The 20,941-nt window shown below is 42.0% G+C and overlaps 1 protein-coding gene across 7 annotated transcripts in view; it reads left to right on the top strand.

Moving 5' to 3' along the window:
* SRGAP2 (SLIT-ROBO Rho GTPase activating protein 2) overlaps positions 1–20,941 on the top strand; it is a 250,304-nt gene that overhangs the window by 80,931 nt on the left and 148,432 nt on the right. For all 7 annotated transcript variants that reach the window (XM_007988689.3, XM_007988687.3, XM_007988691.3 and 4 more), the window contains exon 3: positions 17,130–17,322. In XM_007988689.3, the coding sequence (XP_007986880.1) occupies positions 17,130–17,322 (193 nt within the window). The remainder of the gene's footprint in view (positions 1–17,129; positions 17,323–20,941) is intronic.

The raw sequence follows: 20,941 nt of genomic DNA, 5'->3' as shown, positions 1-20,941 counted from the left end.
TGATCTCAGCTCCCTGCAATCTTTGCCTTGTGGGCTCAAGTGGTTCTCATGGCTTGGCTGCCTAAGTAGCTGGGATTACAGGTGTGCACCACCATGCCTGGCTACTTTTTGTATTTTTAGTAGAGATGGGGTTCTACCATGTTGGCCAGGCTGGTCTTGAACTCCTGGCCTCAAGTGATCTGCCTGCCTCAGCCTCCCAAAGTACTGGGATTACAGGTGTGAGCCACCACACCTGGCCCATCATATTTTCTGGGTTTCAGGATGCCAACAGATCCTGGATTCTGGCATCTGGATTATGGTAGCAATATTGAAAAAAATATTATAGTGGGGAGTAAAATTTAGGAAAACCTTGCAAATTTCTATTCTTACTAGCTTTGTTTTCATACTCCATAGTCAGCCCTGGGCAATTAAAACTTTTGTTCCAGTAAAGGTTTCATTCTAAAGAGGTTTCATTAATTATGAAAAATTCCCCATGGGCATTACATTGTGAATCCTTTTGTAGCTATCATAAATAATGAAGAAAAAACACTTGTCAAAATATAGCAGAGCTGACTAGATAATGCATCTCTCCTTTGATTTTTGATTGGTTTCCTTTTTTAAGTTTTAAAGGAATAACTCTTGATTATTTTTTTAAAAAGTAAATACTCATTATAAAAAATTCAAGCAAAACTGAAAAGTAAAAAGAAGCCAGCAATAAATTGTTCCAAATTCCATCACACAAAAACAGCTCTTGATTCATTCATTCAATGGGCCTTCATTGAGTGCTTACTCTGTGTTAGTAGGCACTGTGGCATCGGAGATCAGCAGGGAACACAGCGAAGTCCCTGCCATCATGGAACTTATACTCTAGTGGGAGGAGAAAATGATAACACCTAAGTAGATTTACAAGTGGCGTGAAGAAAAATAAAAATTAGGTAAGGGCTTAGAGAGTGTCAGGGGCACTTTCAGATGGAGTGGCCACAAAGGCTGCTGTGAGCAAAGAGCTGAGTGAAGTGAGGGAGCTAACCACGTGACTATGGGGAAGTGTGCTTCCAGCCAAGGGAAGCATATGCAAAGGCCCTGAGGTGGGCGTTTGCTTGCCATGTTCTATGACTAGAGAGACCAGGGTAGCTGGGGGCCAGTGAGTGAGGGTAAACTGGGCTATATAAGGTTTTGGAAAGCTGTTAGCTTTTCTCCACTGGGAAGCCATTGAAAGATGATGAGCAGGGCTGCAGTGTGGAGAGTAGACTGCAGGGAAGCAAGGGAGGAGGCAGCAAGACCAGTTAGGAGCTACCACAGCAATTTAGAACAAAATGAGGCTGAGTTGCACTGTTCAAAAAGTGGAAGGGTTGAATTCTAGACTCATTTTTAAGGTAGAGCTGATAGGATTTGCTCATGAATTGGATTGGGAATTTGTAAGAGAAGAGTCGATGATTCTGAAGGTTTGTGGCCTGGCAGGTGAATGGTGGTACCATTACTGGGGTAGGGAATGTGCTGGGGTGGGTCAGGATGGGGTGTCAAGAGTTCAGGTTCAGGCATGTTAAGTTCTAGATACCTGTTAGATGGCTACGAGGCAATGGTAAGTCAACTGGAGGCTGGAGTTGAGTGAGAGGTCTAGACTGTAGATACACATTTGGGAATCACCAGACATAGAATGGAATGGGATCTGATAGGAAGCAAGGAGAGATAGAAAACAGGTCCTACGACTGAGCCATGCATGGGGCATTTCAGCATTTAGATGTTGGAAAAGGAGAAGGCCCAACAAAGGAGACAGAATGTGTGTCTGTAGGATATCAAGAGAGGGTGGTGTTCTGGGGCTGTGGTGGTGGTGGTGGAGTCTCGAGAGTTGGCAGTATTTAGCCATGTGCAGGTCATTACCACCCACCACAAGAGTGGTAGAAGCAAGAGGCTGGTTACAGTGGCCTAAAGAGGAAAAGGGAAGAAAGAAGGTGGAGGCAGGGAGTATGGACACCATTTTGAGTCTTAATGAAAAGAGAAGCCATGATTAAAAGGTAGGTGGGTTGGGAGAAGGGAGGAGATCAAGGAAAATATGTGTGTTTGTTTGTTTAATAAGATGGGAGAAAATACAGCATGTTTGATTGCTGATGGTAATGGGCCAGTAGAGATGGAAAATGATGATATGGAAAATAAGAGTATATAATTTTAGGAGCAAAGGGCTTGAGTAAGCAAGAAGGGGTGGGTTCTGGTTCCCACGTAGAAAGATAAAACCTAGGGTAGGGGCTGAGACAGGGCAGGCAGATAGGAGGGGAAAGCTCTGGATTTGGTAATGGCGCATATGGACTTTCTCTTCCAGTGTTAACATTTGGTACACATAAACAGAAGGGCGGCTGGTGAGGGTGAAATAATTTTATAAGAATGGCATTGGCCGGAGGCTGAGGCAGGAGAATGGCGTGAACCCGGGAGGCGGAGCTTGCAGTGAGCTGAGATCCGGCCACTGCACTCCAGCCCGGGCTACAGAGCAAGACTCCGTCTCAAAAAAAAAAAAAAAAGAATGGCATTATACCATATGTGCTATAAAAATAAAAATAATTGAATTTCTTTTTACTTGAATTTAACAGAAGAAAAGAAAACTGAAATGAAAGTGAAAAAGCTGCTGTACTTAGTTTTTCTCTACCAAAGATAATAGTTCCTAAAAGTTTTCTCTAAGGTTAAAAAAATGGTTATGAAAACCATTAGGAGGCTAAAGTCGTTATTAATATATTTAAAGACATTTTTAGTTATATCTTCACTTTAGATGATTGTCTGGAAGAATTAGGTAATTCATGTTTTTAAACTTCCTTGCACTTCTCTTCCCTATCTCTCAATTTTTATAGCTTATCTTTTTTTTTTGTTGTTTCTTTTTTATGCCTTAGCAATTTTCTAACATTTACATTCCAACTTGCATGCTCCCATTTTTTGGTCTTGGTGCCATATGTAGCCACTTGTTCTTTGATAATGGCTTCCCTGTTCCTGTGGTTTTTGTTTTGATTGATCTACTGGGTGCAAGATTTCTGTTTCTCAAGACGAGTTCGTGGGTGCTACATAGGCTGAGATCTTTCAAGCTGCAGAGGAAGAGAGATGTCTGAACCTTTTTTACATTTGAGTGATGACTCAGCTTCTCCTAATATTCTTGGATCACAGTTGCTCTCTATCAGAATTTTTTTAGACATGCTACATTATCTTCAGGCCTTGAATATTGCTATGGAGAAGTCTGAGACCAATCTGGGTTTCTCCTGTATTTTGTTAGCAATCCATTGATTCTTAAATAACTCTTTCTTTATCCTTGAAGGGCAAAAATTTAAACATTATAAGTCTTTGTTGATTTTTTCTGTGTCCATTTCATGATATATTATGGGCCTTTTCTATTCACAGATTTAGTTCTCTGGATATTTTTTTCTGTTTTATTTATTGTCTTCCTCTGCATTTATTGTGAGTCTCTTAAGCCTTTTTTTTTTTTTACACACCATTAATTAGATTTTTAAAAACTTTTTATTATAAAACATTTCAAACACATACAGAAGTAGAGAGACTAGTGTTACGGATTCTCACTTACCCATCACCCACCCTACTTTGATAATCATCAGCTCGTGGCCAATTTTATCTGTATCCCTCACCCATTCCCACTCTCCTCCATTACTTTGAAACAATAGCAGGTATAATTTATCTTTGAATATTTCAATATTTATATCTAAGAGATAAGGAGTTTTGTTTGTTTGTTTTGACACGGAGTCTCTGTCGCCCAGGCTAGAGTGCAGTGGCGCTATCTCAGCTCACCGCAAGCTCCGCCTCCTGGGTTCATGCCATTCTCCTGCCTTAGCCTCCCGAGTAACTGGGACTACAAGGCGCCCGCCACCACCCCTGGCTAATTTTTTTGTATTTTTTTTAGTGGAGACGGGGTTCCACTGTGTTAGCCAGGATGGTCTCTATCTCCTGACCTCGTGATCCGCCTGCCTTGGCCTCCCGAAGTGCTGGGATTACAGGCGTGAGCCACCGCGCTCAGCTGGACTGTTTTTGTGTTTGTTTGTTTGTTTTTTTTAAACTTAACCACTAATAAGTGTCACTAATAAGTTTATAATCTTTTTATTAAATATATGACAACATTGCCTTGTGGTGTTTAGATCAGCAGCTTCTTTGCTCCAAAAGTGAATAACGACGGTTACTGGGCCTCAAAATCAGGAAGACGAAACTAAGAGAACAGGCCACAGGACTCTCCCTGATGTTGAATGGCAGCACCTTAGATTGGGCAACAGTAACATGAGTTGCATACATAGGAAGTGCCCACTGGTTCCTGGGTGTTCTCTGAATTTCTAGTGCTCACGTGAACTGTGGAGGGAAAAGGAGGAGGACACAGAATGTACAGTTTCTTTTCCAGCAAGAAGTGAAACTTAGGCCCTTTCTGATTTAATAATAACCCATGAAGAAGGAGCTGAGTGGTTTGAAGACTGTTCTAGTTCTGCCTTTGGTGGCCATGTGGTTTATTTCCACAGCTTTTCAAACTGCAGGTTGAGACCTTTTACTAAATTATGAAAGCAAATTAGTGAGCCACAACCAACATTTAAACAGATACAGAAAATATCAGAGTTCATGACTAAGGATAAATGTTGTTTCATGACACTTTTCAGTTGTGTGTGTATGTGTGTGTGCATGTGTGTTGGATTGCCAAAGTTTGAAGCCACTAATTTTGTTCAATTCCTATCACTTTCTGTACCTTCTTTATCGAAAAGTTAAAGGATCAAAGAACCTATGGGATAGTTTTATGTATTATCAGAAATGTGTGTTAAGTTGGGCACAGTGGCTCACGCCTATAATCTCAGCACTTTGGGAGGCCAAGGCAGGTGGATCACCTGAGGTCAGGAGTTTGAGACCATCCTGACCAACATGGTGAAACCTTGTCGCTACTAAATACAAAAAAATTAGCGGGGCGTGGTGGCAGGCACCTGTAATCCCAGCTACTTTGAAGACCAAGGCAGGAGAATTGCTTGAGGCCAGGAGGCAGAGGTTGCAATGGGCCGAGATTGCTCCATTACACTCCATCCTGGGCAACAGAGCAAGACTCCGTCTCAAAAAAAGAAAAAAAAAAAAAAAAAAGAGAAATGTATATAGTGCTTACAATGTAATGTACCAGGAATTATTCTAATAACTTTACAAATATTGACTCATAAAAACTCTGTGAGGTAGGTACTGTTATTATCAAAATTTTACAGAATGGGGACATTCTGGCATAGAGAGATAAGTAATTTGCCCAAGGTCACACACAGCTAGTCAGTGGTGGAGCTGGCATTTTGAGCCCAGGCAGTCCAGTTCCAGGGTCAGGCTTTTCTCTGCGGCCTCTCCGGTTGATAGCATCTCTAGATGATGGCATGGATTTTTTCCTGCTATTGCCTTCAAGAAGAAATGATAAAAAGGTGTTTCCTCCTCTTTCCCAACACATACCCTTAAACATTCAGAGTTAAGACAGTGAGAATGAGGATTCTTATTTGATTAAGTTGAAGGAATTCAGGGATTCTTTTTGTTAACCAGTCAGCATTGCTAGCCTAGCACTAAAAAATTCCACTATGACAGACAACCACATGAGGTCGTATCTCAGCATTATAAACAAATGGATGGGGGAGAGTGGTTAAGAGCACTGATTTTTAGAATTAAACACATCTAGGTTCAAATCCTGTTGTGATCTGTTACTATCTGAGTGACCTTAGGCAGTTAACTGATCTCTAGGAACCTCAGTGGTCCCTTGTTGTGAAATGGGAGGAATCATCGTTGCCTTTTAATGGAGGCTTACTAGGCATCCGGCATGTAACAAGCACTTTATATTCTCCATCTCTTTTATTCTTCATAACAATCCAATGGAGTGGCTGCTATTACAAACTCTATTTTGTAGATAATGAAAAAGACTTAGAGAGATTAAGTGTCTTGTTCAGGGAGACACAGGTACCAGGTGGCAGAACTAGAATTAAAATCCAAGTTTTTCTCAATGCAGTCTGTCCTCTTAATTACTCGGCTTTGCTGCAAACTTATCTCCCTGGGGTGTTTTGGGGATTAAGTGAGATACCTATGTATAGAATAGTGACTCAATAGGAGCCTACTTGGCACGTAATAAGCACTTAATAAATGGCATGTGTGATTATTAGTAAATATATAAGATGTGTCTGCCTATAACTTTTGTGGGGACAGTTTATCTTTCCATAAAAAATAAACCATGGTCAACTAAACCAGTTCTTATAACCAGCCAGTCACTTAACATGTATATTGAGTTGCTGAAAAATAAATGATTAGCTATTCTGAAGGATCTGCTGGGCAGATTCTTTCATTGGGATAAGTTTTGTCAAGGACGGGACTGTCTACCCAACATCCCGAACAGTAGCTGTCATGAGGTACTTTGATTCATGGAGCCTCCACTTCTCTGTACTTGTTGACATGACTATTGATTGAATAGGTCACTCCAAATCTCATGCTCCAGTGGCAATAGAGAAAACCTGGGGTGGGATTGAGAATCACGCAGCAGGGGTACAAGGCAAAGCACTGTCAGGCTGGTCCACCAACAACACATGAAGGCCCAGGAACAGCCATTGCAATGGGAACTGGGCAGACTGTTTCAGCCAGCAGCAAGGTAGTTGTGTTCATCTAGGGTGATGCATAAACTGAATCTGGCAGAGCAGGCCCTCAATAATGATTGCCAAAGTTAATGAGCTCTTTGACTTGCTGTCTTATTTAAATACTCTGTAGTTATTGACACTTTTGTACATCTCTCTTCATTCTTAATCTACTTTCCTATCTCTCCTTCTTTTGCTTTCCACCTAAATGGGGATATCCTAAGCCAACGTCTTTTTCATTCTACATGCTCTCTATGGACAGCTGCATTCACTTTCCTGGTTAACTTCCTAACTGCCATCTATAATATTTGCTGATGACTCCCAAATGTCTATTTCTAGACTTGACCTCTCCTGAGAACAGAAGGAGAATACAACTGTCTTTTCCAGTAGGATGCTTCGCAGGCATTTCATGGGCTACCTGAACTTCTTGGTCTTCCTTAATCAGTTTTGTTTGTCCTTCTCCCTGGTAAGGAATAGGTGCTTGGTCCCTGCTTGTTGAATAAACTTGAAACAGTGTGCCAGTATGTATGTGCTGTATTGAAACAATGTGCTGTATGCTAAGCTGGGTCCTGCACAAAATGAAGTAAACTTTCCAGAGCCAGCTCTACAGGAACTTAGGGTCTGGATTTTAATATTGATCTGGTTTGTTTTCAACTCGATTGTGCTGGAGCCTTGAGCACATACAGTGTGCCGTTGTCCTCTAACAGAGTGGACATGTTTGAACTGACATTTGGTCTTTTCAGGAATTGTTTGGTAGGAAATTTCTTGGATTTTGACTCTCCTTGAGCTTTGACTCTTCTTGGGCTGTCCTGCTTTTCAAGACTGTCATTTTGCTTTGTCCAGAGTTTATAGAGCCCTTTAGAACTATGTATCTGTTCTGCTCATCACGCATGCAGGGCCCTCTCTGCTGGCCCTAGCCTGTTTTTCTACCCTTTCTCTTCATACTCTTCTGTGTGAACCTTCAAGTCACAAGACTTCTCACAGCCTCCTGAGCTTCATCTGCCCATTTTAGCCTCTTTGACTTTGCTTTGCTAACTACAACCCTTCATCTGTCATCCCCCTCGCTTCTGTTTAAATCCTCCCCTACCCAAGGTCTCAAGAGGTCCATGCTAGATTTTACTGATTTCTTCCTCCCTTAATGTAGTCTGGGACCATTATTTTGGCACTTAGGACGCACAGTCTTATACTCTTAAATATTTTTGCATTTAGTCCTCCTTTTCTCCAATTCAATTGTAAGCTCCTTGAGAGTAAGAGACTGTCTTACATTTTCTTGTGTAAATATCTTACATTTTCATGTGTGTTCCAATGATTCATCACCCAGATCTTCCCATAGAGTTGGTGTTAGATAAATATTTGCTGGGTTTGTTTGTTGATTATCGTGGTCCTTGGAAACTGATGTGCAGCTTGTCACTAGCAATGAATCAGGAGCATCAGACTAGGTGACATTTCCCAGAGGAGCTGCTGATCTTCACATCCTGCATCTTTAGTTTGTGGTACAAATTAATTCTAAATTTTGGACCTTGAGAATTCTGTTTCTCAGCCATCTCAGCCAAGACCTAGGAGCTAAAATTACTACTTTGGCATTTGATGTGGCAGCTTTTTCATTTGGGAGCTTTTTGTCTTTAACTTGCTTTTGAGTCACTTGAAAGAACTAAGGCGGCCTGCCAGAGCAGTCGCGATGATTGAAGTTCATTGAGATATCCCTCTCATTGGCTGTATGAGATTGCCTTCTGTGCGTTCACTTGGGGGCTGGAAAGTTAATGGATGACTGAATGTCCTTTGGAAACTTGTAGGGCCATTTTTCTTCTCTTTTCCACTGGCTGGTTTCTCTTTGTTACCAAAGGTGCAGGCATTGTTTTTAGGTAGTGTGGAGTTAATGTAAGGCGGGGAGTGGTTCTTTCTTTCATAGCTTTGGGATAATCTGCTGCACAGCGCAGACACTTTTGAAGATGGCCATGTTTAAAGTCCATCACAGAGAACTACAGTCAAAAGGAAAGCCAGGGAGGCCACGGTTCCAGTCACAACTGCCCCCACTACCCCCTTCCTCCCACCAAGATTACTGTCTTACCTTTGAACCCAAGGATGTCTCTTATGGCTCCAGTTTGCTGATTACTGTGAAGGGAAGTATGGTTTGGAATCATACTATAGAGTCATGGGCTCTTAAGTATGTGTTGTTACTAATGATTGGTGTTGGTATCTGCAGAAATTTTCTACTCATGGAATTCTACTCATTTTGACCTCTCTACCATTCAGCTTGTATTGCTCATTAATGTCCACTCCATTTCTTCATTTAGACAGCATAGGACTCCATCCAGCAGACTTCCTTCACTGTGATCTTGCTTCAACTCCGTTTATTACATTCGTCATGACACAAACTTTTACCAGCTCCATTTCTGGCTGCTTGAGATCCAAACTACTCTATTGGCCTTTGGAGCTATTCCTCGCCTTGCACCTTTATCTTTGACCAAGCCTCAGTGCCACCTTTTGTTCCAGTAAGGACATCCTCCTCACTACCCCACAGAAAGGGCATGCTCAAACATTCCCATCTCTTGGTGTATGTTTTCTCTAACTCTGGAATATCCCATCACCCTTCATTTACTGAAATCCTACCCTCCCTCAGGATATTAGTTCAGATTTCCGTTTCCTCCCCTTTCTCTCTCTCTCTGTCTCCTCTCCTGCCTTCCCTCCACAAACCTGGAGGCCTACTATACTGCTAGGTGTTGTTCTGGGTCCCACAAGTACAGTAGTCAACTGAACAGACAAATTTATTCTTCTTTTTTAATTTTTTTTTTTTTTTTTGAGACAGAGTCACTCCCTGCTGCCCAGACTAGAGTGTGATGGTGCAATCTCGGCTCACTGCAACCTCTGCCTCCTGGGTTCAGGCAATTCTCCTGCCTTATCCTCCCAAGTAGCTAGGATTACAGGTGTGCACCACCATGCCTGGCTAATTTTTTCTATCTTTAGTAGAGTTGGGGTTTCACCATGTTCGCCAGGCTAGTCTCGAACTCCTGACCTCGTGATCTGCCTGCCTCAGCCTCACAAAGTGCTGGGATTGCAAGTGTGAGCCACCGTGCCCGACCAAATTTCTTATTTTCAAGAAGTTTAGACTACCTCCAGAAGCCTGACTTTAGTAACGGGATTCCCCACCGATCTTCCTGAGTTTTCAACACTTTCATTGTAGTATTTATTCTTAATTTCATGTCCTTATAGTATACAATAACATAATTTCTATACTATATAATTATATATCTTGTGCAATTATGTAATATGAATTGTTATGTAAAATTTTGAAATGTATTGTATATTTGGATCATGTCTTCCCAATTAGATTGTACGTTCTTGAGAACAGGGATCTTCATACTTCTGAATATTTCAGAAATCCTCACTTTTTCCGTTAGGGCCTCTTTGCAAGGGACCAAAACTCTAAGACAAAGTGGTTTCTTTTGTTTGTTTGTTTCTTTTTTATATATTTTTTATTTTATTTATTTTATTTTTTTGAGATGAGGTCTCGCTATGTTGACCAGGCTGATTTCAGACTTCTGGCTTCAAGCAGTCCTCCCATCTGGGCCTCCCAAAGTGCTAGGATTACCAGTGTGAGCCACTGTGCCTGGCCTAAGGCAAAGTGTTTTAAGCGAAAATTGAATGAATTGACTTGTGTAACTGAAAGGCCTAGGGATAGGGCTGGCTTCTCGTTGTGACTTCATTCAGATACTTTTGTTTCCTTCTCCCCATCTCTCAGCTCTGCTTCGTTGGGCCAACTCCATTCTCAAACAGGCTTTCCATTCGCGGTAGCAAGATGGCAGTGGCAGCGTCACACTCTCTTTGTCCCCGGGTCTTCCATCTCCTAGCCAAGGCCTGGGTTTGAGAAAGCACACTATCTTTGATGAGGCATGCCACCATGCCTGGCTAATTTTTTGTATCTTTAGTAGAGATGGGGTTTCACCTATCTTTGGAGAGGGCAGGGGTGGAATCAGTTTTGCCAAAAGCATGTGGGGGAGAACATGGATACAAGGAATGAAAAACAATTATTTCAGAGACGTAATAGCTCTTTGTTGGTTGGCTGTGCCTGCCTTATTTATTTTTTTGAGACAGGGTTTTGCTCTGTCACCTAGGCTGGAGTATAGTGGCATAATCACGGCTCACTGTAGCCTTGACCTCCTGGGCTCAAGCGATCCTCCCACCTCAGCCTCCTAAGTAGCTGAGACTAAAGCACACACCACCACTCCCAGCTAACTTTAAAAAAATTTTTGTAGAGATAGGACTTTGCCATGTTGCCCAGACTGGTCTCGAACTCCTGAGCTCTAGTGATTGGCCCACCTCGGCCTCCCAAAGTCCTGGTATCACAGGCGTGAGCCACTGTGCCTGGCCTGGTTTGTTCCTTACTTAATAAAGTAATGTGGAAAAAGTCACACTCTTTGAGGAAGAATATTTGCTGTTTCCTAGTTTACTGAAAGTATCTTGATGGCCTTTTCTTGGAAACTGACTACTCATAAATAAGTAATGTCAGTCACTGAAGATGTGTTATAGCGCATATAACAAATTGAGGGCGGTGCTGTGTCTCTCTGCTCTGTGTGCATACTCATTTGTTTATATTATTATTTAACCTTGTTTGTTACCGTTTTTTCTTCTTTCTTCCCCACTACCCTGCTAACTTTGAGGAAGTATTTTTGTCTGTATTCTCAGAGCACCTGGAAGGCACTCAAATAAATGTTTGCAATAAGAGTAAGTAAAAGTAAGAAAGGACGTTGAGAACTCAGTGACTTGGATTTCAGTCTTGATCTACAACTAAATAGCTGTGTGATCTTGGTCAATCCCCTTTGCTGCTCTGAGCTTTGGTTCTTACATCTGTCCAGCAAGGAGTTTTGAGTCCTTCCTTTACTAAGTTCATAGAAAGGCAAATTAGCGGAGTAGAGAGCAAGACTTGGCAGGGCATTCTGGTATTTTGTTTCCTGAGGAACAGTTTTGAGAGGGGCTGATTACTGTTGTGATAAGTCTTGGTAAGAGATATGGAGGGTAGAGCCTGAAAGCCTCAATTGTGTTCTTATGTAACATTCTCTGGAAAGGTACTAGGAATTAATATTCCTGAGATGACTGAGGTGATATCATGCGTTTTTGAAAGGGTTGAAAACGGGTGAGGCAGATTGGGTGGAAAAAGACTGACAGTCAGACCAGGTTCCCAATGGGGAGCATGGGCTGATCTTCTGCTCTGCGTGCTGGCAACAGAGCCTGAGGGAGATGCAGCTCCTGCCCCCTGGGTGCTGGCACATCAAGGAGAAAGGAAGGACGTGCATGTGTGACTTTCCTGAAAGATTACATCTGTCTCCTGGCCTGCCCTTCCTCCCTTATTTTCTCCTTAGAAATGTGGTATTCATGACTTAATCAGAGAAAATTCCTCAAGAAGAAGATGAATTTTGAAAGGAGGAAAGAAAGGGATCTCTGAATTGAAAGCAATAGGCTGAACACCCTCACCCCCTGTACTCTACTGGCTGGTGAATTCCCTGGATGTTCTCTGAAGTGAGGGCAGTCTTCAGAGGACTGTGTCATCTGCATTGGCAGGTGTTGTAATTTAGAGTCTATACGATTGTCAGCGTGGCGGGGCCCTGCCTGTTTTTGTTAAATGATCAGTATCCTATTAGGGCTAGTTTTTCTTCCAGTTGCATGCTTATCGAGATCCTTCAGTATCTTTCTAAAAAGGAAATACGCCTCTTTCTAAATACTAGGACGAGTGTAATTAGTATCTTAGCTGTGGCCAAGCATGGACAAGGAGGCAGCATGTCCCAGGGGAAGCTTTGTGGGTGTGTCTGGTGATCCTGGATTTGAATTCACATATAAAAACACTCCCTGGCAGGTCTTTATCTGACATCCTTTGGAGTTGGTGATCTGCCAGTGGAGTTCAATGTCATGGCCAAGCCTACTGCCCAGAGGGGCAGCTTCCAAGATTTGCTTTAGGAATAGTCAATGCAGAATTCATTTAATTCATACACACCGGGAAATGGAAACCAAGAATCCATTCCTCCTTTTGGTTCCTGTTTGTTGGGTTATTTTCCCCTTCACTGGCAGATGGTGCTCACCAGAATATGCTATGTGGTGGAGTTCAATTTTTTTATCTGTTTTTTTTTTCAGTGAGATATAATTCACATACTGTAAAATTCACTCTTTTAAAGTGTACAATTCAATTTTTTAAACATATTCACAAGGTTGAGCAATAGTCATCACTATCTTAATTCAGAACAGTGAGGTTTAAATTTGTCTTGAGTCTTTGCATGAAATATCAACCAGAGGTCAACTCTGATTCTCAGGAACCTTTTTAAAAAATTTGGTTCCTCTTGCAAGGGAAGCTGCAATTTTTATTGAAGTGTCATTTTTAAAAATCATAATAAGAAAAAATGTTAGAGGACATTGGATTTTTCTTAGCCCTGTTATGTGATTTCTTTCTGCTATTGATGATTTTTAAATCTTAGATCTTCAGGTTGGGGCTTATTACCTCAGCTTTGTTACAATAAAGAATATTTAAAGCAGAAACAATAAGACTTTTTGTGTTCTCTTGTCCTTTCTCTTATTTGTCAAGCCTCTTTAGACAGGGCTTAGACCTGTCTTTTTCTCCTTTGTCACCATCACCTCGCACAGTGCCTCCATACAGGAGAGGCTCAGTAAGATTTGCTGAATAAATGGGCTCTATTGGGTACTCAGGGGAGGCTGTTTGGGGGTGTATATCACTCCAGGTGGCTCATGGCAACCTTAGTACTTTGGCCTTGTGAATAGCCAGGGAATTATTTTGTACCCCTAAGATGTAGCTGCTTCTAGAAAGTAAGAGCTTGACTTCTTCCCATGTATTTCTAGGGAAGGAACTGGCAAGGACCCTACCATCTCCATAGCTCCCAAGAACTCTCATCCAACTGTAAACCAGATGTGTAAAGCCTTCTTGAGTTGGTATCGTGAAGCATGGTGTAAGTGGTATGAGTTGTGTGAGTCTTTGAATGTGCACACATGATGTGCACATGCATGATCGCCTAAGCACACAAGGGAACTGTGAGGAGTTCCTCTGTGTTTTTATAATTGCCCCTTTCTTCTTTCTGCCCTTTTGTTTGTTAATAGGCCAGGGTTCAGAGGGGCCTCCAGTCTGGGCACATGGCCCAGGAGTGCTGGTATTCAGTGGCCCGTTGTTTCCTGCCCCTTGTGTGCATGGACGGGGACTGGGGCCAGCATAGCTGCCTTCTTGGGGACCATTGTTTGTCTTTGTAGGAGCAGCAGCAACAGCAGCGCCTAAAGCAGCACATTTTGCCCTGGATAGAACAATTGTCCTGTCTTGGAGCTGTATGCCTAAGAGTGAGAGTGGTTAGAATTTCCCTTAATACCTGTGTGGATGCTTTGAAGATGGTAACAAGGGAGCCATCTTCTTTCTTCTTCCATTCTTCTTTCTTCTTCCTTTCTTCTTTCTTTTTCCTTCTTCCTTCTTCATTGTCTTTCTTATTTCTCCTCCTCCTCTTCCTTCTCCTCCACCTCCTCTTCTTCCTCCTCCTCCTTCTTCCTCTTCTTCTTTTTGGCCAGTATTGAGGGAGGGGAGATGCTCAGTTGTGTCATATCACAAATAAACCACACTGGCAGGTGGTATCTATTAACAGCGCCTCTTTTTTTTTTTCCTGGATCAGGGGTGGGGATACTGCTTTCTCACAGTCTCTGTCCCCTGGGCTTCCTGGTAGACCTCAGGGTGCACTCACAGGACAAGAAAAGCACTTCCCTCTAAGCTGTCCTGTAGGGTAGATCTAGGAAGTGGGGAAGGGATCCAGTCTGGTTGTGGACAGATTGAAGCATAGCTAGCTAATGAGTCAGTGGGCAAGTCTATACTTGTCTTAGGGGCCTCAATCAACCCTCAGCTGGAAGGTGGAAAAGGCGATGTTCCAGGAGTAAGAGTCATGGTCACTGTGATTTACCCAGAAATACTTTCAGAGACTCCAAACTGGTGTTCTATTTCTCTTGTTTTTGTTTCTCTGACCTACTATTAACCTCTTTGACAAGTAAAGACAAACCTTAATTTAGCTCTAGCTCCACTTGCCTGATCGTTGACCCTTTGGTAAATTACCTGAAGAGTCTTACTTCAGTTTTCTCCTTAGTGTAATCAGGATTATTGTGGATACCTTACAGACTACCTGTGAGAATTAAATGAGATGATATATAGAAAGGCCCATAAAATGTATTCAATAAACACATGCTCCCTTCCCTTCAGGGTTCCAGAGGGAGTACCTGTGATGCAGCGTATACTGTGCTGCCCTCATTGAGGCACCTGACAAAGTCAGGCTGGATTTCCTTGCTGACTGGATGTGCTTGGGGGTTTCTTACATTAAATCACATATCTCAGAGGCCTCCTATGAAATACTTGTTCCTTGGACAGGCTAAGTCTGGAGTGGCCTACTTCTGGAACTTCATGGGACTTTGCCTCGTCCTCTCTTTTTTTGGCAGAGGGTGGGTGTCATCCAACTAACTGTTTCTTTCTATTCCCCTGGCGAGTGAGATTACTGAGGTAAATTCTTAAGTGCATTACAGGGGACTCAGAGGGACCTGACAGCCTTACTGCCCATCCATATCCCCTGTACATCTGTTACTGATTCAGTACCTGGAAAGCCTTTCCACCCTAAAGAGGCCTTGGTTCTTAATGGATGAAATTTAAGTAATATTAGTAAGCATTGTGAATGCCCTCTCAATGCACAGTTTGCCCACCCAATGGCTATTACTATCAGCTTTTCACTAATATATGGAAGGGGTACAATGCCTTCAGGAGTAGTCTTAACAAGGGCTGTTCCCTTTAAGAGACCCAGAAATCCCTGGCAAGAACCAGATGCCTGACATAACCTCTGCAGATCTTTACCCCCAATACCCTTGTAATCAGACTCCATAAAACACAGAACAAGAGAGCTTTGATGAGTGATGAGGTAGGCAGCTTTTCTGCATAGCCTTCTGTCTGCTTGAAACAATCCTCCGGAGCTCAGTTTCAGTTCAGGTGAGGTTACTGCAGGGCTGGTTGGCATTGGTGGTTGACAGGGAGAGAGATGAGGATGAAGAGGGTGAGAATTGCGCTTACAGATCACCTGAGATCATCTGCAAAGGACATACTGATATTTGTAAAAACAGAAACAAAAATGTAGATGGGGACAGATTATAGAGCCTCAACTACTTCAAGGCAAAGCTAAATGCACCATTTACCCACCCTCATTGCTTCATGAACATTTCAACATCATAGTTCTCATCCTGTTTTTCTCTGATTTATCTGCAGCTCACATGAAAACTCTAGACCCCCTCTCCCCATAATGATGCATTACATAGCATAGACAGAAAGCATTGTTACAACTGTACTACTTGGGAATGAATTTGGGGCATGCATAAGGAAAGGCATAATATAGGTGATCCTTTTCTGTGGGATTGGAGTCACTGTCACATCCTAAAGCACTTGGAGCTAAGCAGGCTTGCAGAGGAAAAGGATGAAAGAAATGGCTCCATTCTGACTCAGATGGGGATTGGGACATCACTTCAGCAGGATACACACTGCAGGCCTTCTCTGAGCTGAAAATCAGTCTGGCTTTGGCAGACTGCTTCCTGTGAGTGCCAGGTCTCTTGTCAGTAACAAATGCGGTACTGCATTTGAGGCAGATCTGGTCGCATCTGTAGCTTCCTTTGCAGCAGTTCCAGAGATAGTATTTGCTAGCTCCATACAAGGACCCTGACCAGCCAGAAATCTGCATGCTAGAGCTTAACCAGAAATATTTATAGCTATGACACTATAGAGGCACTTCAGCATCCCTGAAGATTAAGCAACACGGATATGAGTGATATTTGTTAGTGAAAAATTCCAAGTCTTCTTAAAAAAATGATTTTCATTCTGTGATATTGGAAACTGTGAAATCTGATTGACAGTGAATGGTTTGCTTGCCCAGAAGTCTTGTGTTTGTTTTGTTTTGATTGCTACAATTTGACCTTGGGAAATTTTCTTTCAATCTCCATTAAAATATCCTGACCTTCATCCTACTTCATGAAGATGCTAAACAACATTTTGAAATGATGGGGAAAGTGCAAAAAGTAGGAGCATGGGCTCTAAAGTCAGTCTCTTGGGGTTTGAATCCCAGCTTCACCACTTAAAAGTTTGACTTCTTCAAGACTCAGTTTTCTCATTTTAAAAATGGGGATAAGGTAGTACCTACCTCTTAGGATGGTTGGGGTGATAATTCATTTGGGCCCTCTGCCAGAAGACAACCCAGATTGTGGCTCTCTGCCACTAGAAACATAGTAATATAAATGGTAGATAGGAATATTATTATGTTTAATAAGCAGCTTCTCCTAAGTGATTCAGCAGATTCCTGGTTCACAATGTTCTTTAATGGTGTAAAAAGGGTTGGCATTTTTGGAGGTGCCTCACATTGTATGGACAGTTTAGACTTTAGGCTTTTTCGTTCAGGGCTTTGAATTTCCCAGGGCACGGGGAATAAGTAAATGGAAGGTGGGTGAATATTGGCATGCATGGTGGTTTGTTCAGGGCTGTCTTTCTGACTGTCTTCCTTGTTTTTGTTGTAGAGATCCGTGCTCAGCTCACAGAGCAGATGAAATGCCTGGATCAGCAGTGTGAGCTTCGGGTGCAACTCTTGCAGGACCTCCAGGACTTCTTCCGAAAGAAGGCAGAGATTGAGATGGACTACTCCCGCAACCTGGAGAAGCTGGCGGAACGCTTCCTGGCCAAGACACGCAGCACCAAGGACCAGCAATTCAAGTAGGGATTCTGTGGCTGTTACTCTCAGACCTTGGAATAGGGTTCAGGGTGGAGCAGGGCAGGGTACACTACTTAGATCCAGTTGGATTCAGGAGCTGCTGGCTTTAGATTGGTTGAAAGCCCTCAAGGACTTCTCGTTTTTCAGATCAGGTTTGTGTGCAGTTCAACATTTCATAGAGATGAGAGTAGATGATGAACCATGCTAATAATAACAGCCAACTTGTTTATAGCTCTATTGCCAGGCATGCTACTAAGGGCTTTATGTGTATGTTAGCTTGCTTAATCCCAACAACAACTCCATATGATGGTTATTGTTATGATCCCCAATTTATAGATGAGGAAACTGGGGCATAAAAAGGTTAAGGGGCTTAACTTAGGGTCTATCTTAATCTCTCTCTCTCTCTCTCTCTCTCTCTCTCTCTCTTTCTCTCTCTCTCACACACACACACACACACACACACACACACACACCCCTACACTCACACACCCCTAGTAAATAGTAGAGCTGGAATTCAAACGCAGGCAGTGTGGCTCCAGGGTCTATATTTTTAACCATTTCACCAAACTGTCTTTAATTAGGAGAAATAAATGATGTTGAGGCCATTATATCTAAATCCCTGTCCAGGCAGTTGCTAAGGTCTATTTCTTCTATATTTACTTTATTTTATACAGCTGGCCCCTTCACTTGGTTCCCACTGCCATTGCCCTAGTTTAGATCATCATCTTTTTTTGCCTGAATGATTGCAGTATTTAGTATATCTTCTATAGCAGATTTTCAACCCTGGCTGCACATTAGAATTCCCTGGAGAACTTTAAAAAAAATACAGAAATCTGGGCCCCACTCCAGACCAATTAAATGAGAATCTGTGGGAGTGGGGCCTGGGTAACAGGGTGGTGTAAAAGCTTCCCAGGTGATTCTAATGAACATCCAGCATTGAGGATCACAGTCCGCAGCAGGGGTATCCAATCTTTTGGCCTCCCTGGGCCACACTGGAAGAAGAAGAATTGTCCTGGGCCACCCATAAAATACACTAACACAATAGCTGATGAGCTTTAAAAAAAGTTGCAAAAGAAACCTTACAATATTTTTAAAAAGTTTACAAATGTGTGTTGGGCTGCATTCAAAGCCGTCCTGGCCCCCATGCAGCCCACAGGCCGTGGGTTGGACAAGCTTGGTCTACAGCTTCTCCCCATTCCAATCTGCTTGCTCCATTGTGATCGGAGTTAATCTTCCTGGAACACACTGGTAATCAGAGAGTTTCTTTCTGCAAAACTTTCAGTGTCTCTCCATTGTCTATGTTCTTTTTATTATGATTTTTATTATTTTTAGAGATAAAGTCTTGCTCTGTCACCTAGGCTGAAGAATAATAGTGTGATCTTGATTCACTGCAGCCTCAAACTCTTGGGCTCTAGTGATCCTCCTGCCTCAGCCTCCGTCTTGAGTAGCTGGGATTGCAGGTGTGCACCATCATACCTAGCAATTTTTATTTTATTTTAATTTTTGTAGAGACAGTGTTTCGCTGTGTTGCCCAGTTTGGTCTCAAACTCCTGGTCTTAAGTGATCCTCCCACCTCATCCTTCCAAAGTGCTGGAATTACAGGTGTGAGCCACCACACCCAGCCCATCTATGTTTTTGATGTTCAAATTGTAGTTTCCCAGTGTCAGCATCATCTGTACTGTTACAAATGCAGAATCTCAGGTCCTATTCCAGTCCTACTATAACATGATCCCACAACATAGCATGTGATTTGTGTGCACATTGGCATTTGGGAAGTGCTATTCTGTTCACAAAGGTGCATGCTTTTTGGCTTGGTCTTTAAGCCCCTCTACATCTGGCTTCAAACAGCTTTCCAACCTTATTTCTTGTTTCTGTTCCACTATACCTGAGCCAAACAGAACATTCACTCCAGTGGGTCACTGGCATCCTGTTAGTTGAGCTTATGTGGTCAGTCTTTCCATCTTTGCATGTCTAAGCCATGCCCATGTCTTAAGAACCATCTCAGGTTCTCCCTGTTCCAGGAAACTTTCCTGATTGTCCCAGAAGAAAGAAAGTTTTCCGTCTTCTGAATTCTTACAACGTTTTATTTGCTCTTCTCTTAGGGCATTCAGCACTATCTGCCTTCTGTTATCTTCCCTTAGCGGACTGTATAAGTTTGTTTGATCTTCTAGAGCCCCACAGGGACTATACTATATGTGGTGTATAGTAGATGCTCACTAAATATTGTGGAATAAATAAATGAATGAATGAATTTAAGAATTAGTGCCAAGTGTATCTTATTTTCCCCATTTTCTATTTTTATTTATTGCCTTAATAATACAGGACACAAATTATCCTTTAAAAGCCAGCTCTGTGCAACAAAAATGGGGTTAAGGTTGAGGAGAACATGACATCTGAAAATAAGCCAGAATAAGAATTTCCTCCAGATGTTTTTTTTTCCTCAGAGTTTATCTTTCCCAAGTCTCATTCTCTTTATGATAAGAGAATCATCTGATACTAAAATGTTATTTTAGTATGTGATAAATGAAGACTTAGGGGAGGAATCATTTGCTTTAGAAAGTGATTCAAAGTTGGATTTATTCTGTTGGTAATCTCATCCTAAATTTAAAATAGCATTTGATTTTTAGTACTATATCATATTCTCAGCTTATGGACTTATTTGTTACAAAGTAAAGTTCAGATGTGTTAATCTCCAAGCCATCTGAATTGCTCTGATTAAGATCACATACTAGGAATAGGGTGATTTCTCCAAGTCTAGAATAATTGATTTTCTGTTAAAGATGGTACCTGGCATCATTTTTTCTCAAATAACCAGCGAGTATTTATTGATTGACCAGTTCTGTGCTTATACAAGGCATTGGAAAATACAAGAGAGGTTGAGAGAGTCATTATGTGGTTGGAGAGAAGATTTTGAATACAAGAAGCAATTAGACCATATAAAGCAGTAATGATCTCATTAAGACATCATTGGTGTTACATACAACATAGATCTGATGAGAGGTCAGATGGATAAAGGTTTTGGAATAGTCAGGAAAGTTATCATGAAGCAGGTGGGACCTAGGCTTGAGAGGTAGATTTGTGTAGCAGAGGAGAGAACAGCAGGTGCAGGTAAGAGGAAGCAGGAATATTTGGTGATAAGGGGTTGTAGGGGCTAGTGTGGGATCCAGCTTTATTAAAGGGAAGGTTCCTAACACATTCATCTAACTGATTTCCATTGCACATTCCTTGAACTCGTTTGTGCCTTGGAGTGTAGCAGGGAACAAACTGCCTCTTCCACATAGCACTTAGATGAAGAAATGGGCATTTAACAAGTCACACAATTAGATATATAATTTAAAGTTGGGGTAAATGTTGTGGGAGGAAAGTATTTAATACAAGGTGGTACAAGAACCTGGAAGAGGGTGACTGTTACACTTCATAGCTGATTTACTCCGATAGCTTCCTGCCTGATCGTATCCTGAGTAACAATCAATCTACTTATTTAACAAATTCCTTTTAAATACCTACGAGTACTGTGCTCTCTGTTATAGGAACTAACATAAGCTTAGGAGTTCCTGGTTAAGTAGAGCATAGTGACTTATGTCTGTAACCCCAGCACTTTAGAGGGTAAGGTGGGAGGAT

The sequence above is a fragment of the Chlorocebus sabaeus genome, chromosome 25, assembly GCF_047675955.1.
Source record: "Chlorocebus sabaeus isolate Y175 chromosome 25, mChlSab1.0.hap1, whole genome shotgun sequence".
In the NCBI taxonomy this organism is placed as follows: domain Eukaryota; kingdom Metazoa; phylum Chordata; class Mammalia; order Primates; family Cercopithecidae; genus Chlorocebus; species Chlorocebus sabaeus.
This window is presented reverse-complemented; position numbering and strand designations above follow the sequence as displayed.